The sequence below is a fragment of the Phasianus colchicus genome, chromosome 14 (genome assembly GCF_987193195.1).
Source record: "Phasianus colchicus chromosome 14, bPhaCol1.hap1.1, whole genome shotgun sequence".
Taxonomy (NCBI): domain Eukaryota; kingdom Metazoa; phylum Chordata; class Aves; order Galliformes; family Phasianidae; genus Phasianus; species Phasianus colchicus.
Genome location: NC_143449.1, coordinates 8141840 through 8149853, shown reverse-complemented (window position 1 = coordinate 8149853; position 8014 = coordinate 8141840). Strand labels below are relative to the sequence as shown.

The window sequence follows — 8014 nt, the reverse complement described above, 5'->3', positions numbered from 1 at the left end:
TTGCTTGGGTGTTTTGGTGCTGGCAGAGGCCACAGTTCAGCTTGCTTTTTGGGCTGGTTGAAGCTGATTCTGCCTTGTTCCCCAATGCTGGGCCAGCACAGTGTGGTGCTGTGCAAGAGGGTTTGGCTGACAGCAGTCCTGTCAAGAAAACAGGTTGTGGTTGTGCAGAATCCAATCCTTTGTGCGATTTGCAGCTGCCAAGCACACTGGCATAGCTGGCCCATGTAGAAATGAGCGATGGGAGTGACGAGGAGCAGGAGCCAGCCCTGCTGCTGACAGATGTCTGCACCCTCATCATTGCACTGCAGTGACAAATGTGCCCCTGCTCGCACTGCTGCGAAGCATGGAAGGAGAAGCACCGGGGATCCTTGCTGGTGCCTCCAGAGCGAGCTTGTGTTCTGTAATTATGAAATCTGATTTTTTTTTTTCCAGAACATGATCTGTGAAATCACTGGGGCACTGAGGGAAATGCCAGGCAGTGGCCCACAGACCTTGCTGAGCTGGTTTTTACCTTTCTAGAATCAGGGGAAAACGTTTGTCAATAGAATTTCATGCTAAGGTAAGTGTAGAGTTTAGCCCCCAGCCAGTTCCTTCTCCTTCATTTCTGCACTCAGGTCCAGAGGCATACAGAACTATCCTGCATCTCTGCCCCTTCTCTCTTCCTGTGTTTGTGGAGGTGGCAGAAGTGCCCAACCTTTAAATAGGTGTAATTAAGAGTGATCACATCCAGTCTGCATCCTGCTGCACCCGGGTTTTGCGGTGATGTCATGAAAGGAGGGGGAAATAGAGAATCCTCTTTTGAAGAGTTACTGCTGCCAGCTCCTTCCTCGTGTATGTTGGTGAATGTCCTCCTAAGGACAGACTCAAGCCTTTCACTGATACTAGCAGGGCTAACAGTTTTATTCTAGTGCAGTAAATAGAGGTGAAATGTTTGCCTTTGATGTATTAGAGATTTATGAAGATAGAGCTTTGGAAATAATCTTTGCTTATGCCAAGTAACTGCTGCAAGTTTCATGTCACGTTTCCTGGGGTTAATGAACAGTGACTGTAACATTCACAAGAGATCAGGGAGTTAAGCTTCATTCCATAAAGCTTTTATTCCCTAGGTTGGCTTTCTCAGTCCATCCAGTTCTGATCCCCAGAAGCACCAGTGAGATAACTGAGGGAAAAGAGCATGTGAGAGTTGGTTTTGTTCTTCATTCTTCAATCACAGTTTATTTCTGGGTAATCCAGCTCCTCTCCCAGGAGAAGCAGAAGTCAACTGCACAACATCCTGCCTGGCAAGGTCAGCTTCTTTAAGCCTGGTGTTGAGAGGACCTGTTCTGGGACATTAGCTGATGTGCAAGAGAGTAAAGAAAAAAAAATCCATAATCCATGTTGGTTTTCAGTAATATTAGAATAATTTATAAAGGCATCAAAACAAATTCAACATCTATTAACAAGCTGATCTTGTAATCAGTACTTAATTGTGAGGACATTTTGGTGAAGTTAAAGGCACCTTGAAACGAGATGGAGTAATAGTAAAAGTCATGCTGACTTCTGCAGCATACCCTTCATTTTAATGGTCTGACCACCCTCTGCATGGCTTTTTCCTACCGTCCTTTATACAAGCCCCATTTGTTACAACCCAGTAAGAACTGCCCTCTTTCCACCTATGTAAATATTTACTGTTCCATATTGGGCACAGATTCTCTATCATGATAGGAAGGAGACCAAAAGGCTTCACTTTCTTTTCTGTCAGACGCAGCTCAAGTGACTTGTTTTCCACAGGCACGTTTCTGACTTCAGAATCATTTCACTCTCACTGTTAGCTAGCAGCAGCAGCTGATCCCATTCTTTCTGCTGTTTAAGACAGTAGCTGCATTTATTGGCCAAATGGAAAGGCCACACCATGTGCCAGGGGAGCTTTTGTGACAAATGGATCTGAAGCTATTTCTGTACAATAGGCTCTGATAACAGGGGCCTGCTGTATACTGCCTTAAGCTAACAGCCAGAGGAAGAAGTCACTTGGTGTGTAAACAGCTCAATCATCTAGCAAGAAACAGGTCTACTCTGCTCTAATAGCCAATTACCAATAGCCAGCCCTAAGAAAAGCACTGCTGAGGATGATGGGCACATACCTGCAGTCTGTTTGCTACTACAAGGAATTACAACATTCATTCTAGGTAGCATTTTTATGAAAGAGACTCCTTTGATTAATCCTACAGTCTGAGCTGGCTCCATTAAAGGTACAGCAGAAACAGCACAGAGATCTCTGATGTGAGAAAGATCTGTTTCTTATACTGCTAATTAGCAACTTGAAAAAAAAAAATGGAATTGCTTCATGTAGAGTTTGTTTCCAGGTAGGAATTAAACAGGTGTTGGAAGTCAAACCAACCTGCTAGGACTTCATTTCTTTCATTCTAACCTTTACCTACACAGTGGGTTGGAACTGAAGCCCAAGGTGTCCTTATCCTGGAGATTCCAACACAGCAAGCTGCAGTTTGCTACAGCAGTGACAGAACTGCAAGCACATCTTGTCTCTGCTGCCTCAGCTCTGCCTCTTGACACTAGGAAACTAAAAGACAGCTTCTCATCAACAAACCTGCTTTCTTAGCCATCTGCCTTCTTTGGGAAAAGCTGGTCACTCATCAAGTCTTAAAACCAGAGACATCAAGCTGAGGAAATTGATAAAAACTACACAAATTCCTCATTTCTGCTACCTGGTGATATGACTGTCATAGGAGTTCAACACAGCCCTGCCATGCTCAGTTGGCAGCCCTTCAGCTGCAAACTTCTTTGATGTGTAAAAACATTCAGTAGACCTAAGCAGCCAAAGAACATAAAGCTGTGGGCTACAAGACCTGCTTAATTGGACTGCACCCTTACAGTTTTATTAGTGGCTTTTATAAACATATAAAATGATTCAGTGTCCAGTATGGCAGCAAGGTAGAAGAGCAGCAGCCAAGTGGTATTCTTAGACTAGCAGGCAAAACAGGCCAGTCACATCTGTTTTAACCTGTTCAAAACACTAAATGGAAAGAGGAGCTCTAAAACTAAAAAGCAAAGATGGGTGAGTCGTAGAGAAACACTGCAACACCAATACTAACAAGCTCTATTGAGTCCAAGAAGCTACAAATGTTCTGAGTCACCATTATTTTCAAATCTAACAATCAGTCAGTGGCAACCTCCACACAGTAAAGAAATGTTTTCTCCAAAAATGAAGTGAAAATTATTGTCATGACGCAGTATGCTGTATAGCAAGAGTTCAGCATTCCCTCAGTTTGTCATGTTCAGCTCAGCTCAGTGTGGTGGTCAACAAATATCTGATACCAAGGATGATCCTTAAGGCTGCTGCGTGATTTGTCACAGCTTTCACACAAGGCTCCCTGGCCAGGATACCACAGTAAGTGTCACTTTGTTCTTTTGCTCCTTCAGCATTGGGATTAGTTCTGAGTTGCTCATTCCAACCGCTGGTACACCATTTACTGCCACTATTTCATCTCCACACCTAATCAAAAAGACAAAAAATGAGCTCGTCATAAGTAAATTCATTAACGTTGTGACCTTGGACACCAAGATCACCTATTCCACCCCATACCAAGATCATAAATTCTTTACTGAAGTGACTCTTAGATAAAGAGCAAAAAGAGAACAGACGCAAACACAAAGAAACAGCTGCTGTCCTGAATCTGAGGGCAGGGGAGGAAGACTATGCTGTGCACAGGAGTGCAACTGGCTGGCCTGGCAGTAGAGGGCTGGGCCAAGAGAAATGCCCACAGGCCGAGGCATTCTCTCATGCTGTAGCTTGATTCAATAGGTTTCTCAGGCTGCCTGCTTCACACAACCGTAGCGCACCCAGATACCTTCCATGTGGCTGTATGGCTCAGCTGCAGTGGGATGAAATGCCAGAGCCAGCCCCTCTCCTTCCCTCAGTCTTACAGGGCTCCCCAGGCACTAAAACAGGATGCCCAGCTGGCCCCAGGCCCCCACCAGGGCTCTGACCAGCTGTTCTTTCATGCTTCCTAGGGTAGCAAAGCCTGACTCACTGTACTGAAGCTGCCCCCTGCCAGAGAGCAGCCTGTAACAGTACCGCACTTGCAGCCTCCATGCTTGTGGAAGGAGCTGGTTCTGGTGAGTGCTGGAGGTAATGCAGACTACTCACCACTTTGCCCACTGCATTACTGACAGCAAGGCTACCTTCCATTTTCTCTACAGGAGGGCTTTTCCTACTTGCATTGAGACAGTCTTTGTAATTCATGTGATTTTTTTTTTTTTCACTCAGAAGCCTCTAAAGTTAATCTGGAACATCCCCTTTCTAGTTCTTCTTAATTACTCAATTAAAGCCTTTACAGCCTTTTAAAATACAACATTTAATTCCCCTTACTAGGTGGTTATGCTTTTATAGAAAAAGCACTCATTAATATAGGGTTTTGGTAATGTTATTATCTGCCTAAGTGCGCAGCTATGGATTAGAGGTCCTTAACTTAAGCTCAGCCAGTCAAAAGGGTGAAAGTTCTCCAGGGAAATGATGCTTCTGCCTCGAGCCCACAGAAGGGTTCACACTCACTTCAGCCTTGCATTGCGGCAGGCGGGCGTCCCAGGCACGATGGTTTTGATGAAGAAGGGCTGGTTTCCTTTGCTCTCCTCAAAGCCTCCAACAATGCTGAAGCCCCAGCTTTCCTGGTTGGCTTTGCTAAGGACAATATCTTGACAGCAGTGAAGGTAGCTGCAAAGAAGGCAGAGCCAAAAACAGAATGTTTGTAAACACGCTTCAAGGAAAGCCAACGGACCAGAAGTTTACATTTTCCTTTGGGGAAAGTGTAGCTATGCAACAGCCTTGTCTTTCTTCTCATTTTATAGGCTGAAGGCAACCCTTTTGTGCAAGGTGTGTTATGGGACGATTATCAAATCTGAAGACAACAGCCTTTTAGAAGTCTTAATACTGTCAGTGGTAGTCAATGAGTTTAAAAATGACTGCTCTCAAAAGGCTTGTGAACTGAAAAATTCATGAATTCACATCAGAATAACTTAATGTTTTTTCCTAGCAAAGGAACAAAAACCGTATCAACTATAAACTACTGCTAAACCCCATGCAGTCAACGGGAATTGAGATTTTTATTCAGCTTGGTACAATGAAGGCATTCAGCAGCCACGTCTCACTGATGGCAAGAGAGCACTATGAGGTGAGACAGCATTCCTTCTGCATACCACACTGGAGTGCGTGAGATGCCTTTCCTGCAGGAAAGGATTGCTAACCCAGGGCTGCTGTGTACAGTAAGATAGCAGATGGCAGATTGCTTGTGTGCTAGCCCCACTCAGTGAGGTGCCTTCCCAGTGAGGCTGAGGCACATGGCAAGGGAGAACACAATAATGAAGTGCTAACAGAACCTGTGCTCTGAGCTTGCAGCAGAAGCGCGTGCCAGGCCCTTGCAAGGCATCTGAAGAGGTGTGGCGGAAGCACAGGCCATCAGTCAGGTAATGTTCTGGCACCAGCAGGCTGCATGGAACTGCTGCTGATCACCCACTGAGGTACTCCTGCAGCTGAACTTCTCCTTTACAAATGCTTTTGCTTCAAGAGCTTTGCTTGAGCAGTTTGCAGATGAGTTTCAGATTTCAAAAGCCTTCTCAGTTAACTTCTCACTGAGACAAAGATCCAATTATCTGCTTTCAAACAGAAATTTACTTCTGTACCAGTTCCTTACATGTTAACGCTGGGAGACCCTGGGAGACCCAGCTGCAGCTTACTGATGCCTCCGGTTTTCTTCTGCTGGTATTATACAAATTAAAAAAAGCACAGCTATGACAAACATATATGGCATCTGGTACAGATAAACAGCCCAGAGAATAGAAGTGCTACTTCAGCATAAAACACAAGTGAGCACTGAACACATTCTCCAAGAATTGAAGAAAGCTCTTTGCTAGAAATCTATTTCCATATGAAAAAGGGCTTTTAGGAAGAGAAACAGTTCACCGTAATGGAAAATGACTGTGGGAAAAATATTTTGGACTTCACAGAAAGTAAAGGTGCAGATTTTATTTTGGGAGGCTCCCTACTAGATCTGCATCCCCCTCAGAGTTTGTGGAATGTGCTGCTCCGGTGGGGCCACAGCAGGGAGCACCTCAAGGTCACTGCAGAAGAGCTCAAGCTTTGTGGACTGGCTGCAGATAGATCTCAAAGTAAGAGGGATGCTGCTTTTCCACCCCTGAGCATTAACAGCCAAGCCTAATGTAGCATGGGGCTGTTTCACGAGTCAAAAGCTGATACAGAGCAAGAGAGGGTAGCTCAATCTCCAGGATTCAAAGAGCACTGAATTAAGATCCCAACACCACGTTTGAGATGATACCTTATACTATGAGTAACTGGTCTTTAACAATCCTATGAAGAAATGAAGCTCCTAAGCTATCTTCTGTGACACATACAGTGATCATGATAATCATTCAAACAGCAGTAATTAGTAGCATATAATTAACTTGAAACACTCACCACCACCAGATTACTAGCAAAACAATGGAGAGAGTAGAAGTCTATGGGGACAGTAGGGTTTCCCACAGTTGTATTACAAGAGAAAAAAGCCAGAATGTTAGGCACCGGGCTCTGTTGCCTGAGGCTGGAGAGAAGAGTGTTCCCACCTCATCCCTCCAGCAGCACAGATGTCTGCATCTTCATCAGGCACTCATGGCCAGAGGCAAGGGTGGAAACTCTGGCCCAAGCTTACACACCAAATGTTGTGGTATCCAAGCAACCTTATGAGCATGGAGTGTTTCCTTTCAGAGGACTATGACCAAGATGCTACTGTTATTCTGTATCTGGCATCCCAAGAAAGATACAAGACCAGGGTTGTGATCTCCTGAAACTGTTCAGCACCTGTAGCCTGGCACATAACCCAAGTTCAACAGGATGGGCTACAGGGGCTGCACAGCTCAGAGCCTGCATCTCACTCAATGAGCCAGCCTGACAGCATTTGATGTAAAGAAAATAACCCACAGATAAAAGAACCAAGGCTGGAATTAAACACTGTAGGCTCAAGTGTTGCAACAACCGAGTACATTTCTCTAGCCCTGAGCTAGACTTTGACTTAAATCTTTCAGCATGAAAGCTTCCACTGAGAAGGATTTAAGGACTTCTGTATCAGAGCAGTAGCTGTACAAAAATGCTAAACATAACCAAAATCCTACATGCCACCAGCACCAAGCTTAAAGCATCCACACTGATTGCTACCAGGTCTTACTACAAGCAGGTGGGAAAGCAGATGAGAAAGAATTAGAGCCATTTTTAACTCTGGAAACAAGAAAAATTTTGTTGACTTCTAAAGGTCAGTGCAAGAAAGGAAGCCTGAAAAGCAGAAGGGGCATCTGAAATCATTGCTCCCTGCTACAGTAGTGAGACCTTCTAACAGGCAAAGGAAGGGGGAGCCAACACTATTACCCGCAGCAAAAAGATTTCAAGCAATGCATTACATGGCAAGTAATGTCAGCCTATGCTTGAAATGAAGGCAAGTTCCCAGTGCGTAAAGAATGGACACCAGTCCCTGCAGCAGGAAGCGTGGTGATGCTGGGAACCAGTACACATCCAAAGAAATTGGAGAAAGGAAGAAGGGAGAAGGCATGACCAGTTTTTCCTGGCTGTACCTCGCTGCTGGAGCACCCAAGAGGAACAAGCACCTGCTGGCAGCTGAGAATGCATACCCAGGTTTGGGCTATCCAGGTACAGCTTGAACTGGTTCACAGCAGGCCTGCACAGAATGGACCAGTTGATTCTGAGGGAGGGTGGATGAAACTAGAGGACTGAGCACAAGCCAAGTTAGTCACCTGAGACACAAAGCTACCTTCCTTGGGCTGTTTTGTTTAGCGCTTACAGGCTGCTAAGTAACACAAGGGTAACGTAACAAGAGGCTTGTTAGTCTTTCTTCCTCCAGATGCCTCAAGAAACAATAAATAATCTGAGCTTCCCACAAAAGGGTTTGGCTTTACTGTTCTACATTCGTCTTCTGCACGATCCCTCTCCACTTACCTGAAATGACAACAGATTCTA

At 44.9% G+C, this 8014-nt stretch overlaps 1 protein-coding gene across 7 annotated transcripts in view; it reads right to left on the bottom strand.

Annotated features, from left to right (window-relative positions):
* Positions 1–565: 565 nt before the first annotated feature.
* LOC116229737 (ligand of Numb protein X 2-like) overlaps positions 566–8014 on the bottom strand; it is a 30527-nt gene continuing 23078 nt past the window's right edge. For all 7 annotated transcript variants that reach the window (XM_090150169.1, XM_090150168.1, XM_090150165.1 and 4 more), the window contains 2 exons: positions 4550–4708; positions 566–3490 (listed from right to left, as the gene is read on the bottom strand). In XM_090150169.1, the coding sequence (XP_090006295.1) occupies positions 3355–3490; positions 4550–4708 (295 nt within the window). In that variant the 3' untranslated portion in view covers positions 566–3354. The remainder of the gene's footprint in view (positions 3491–4549; positions 4709–8014) is intronic.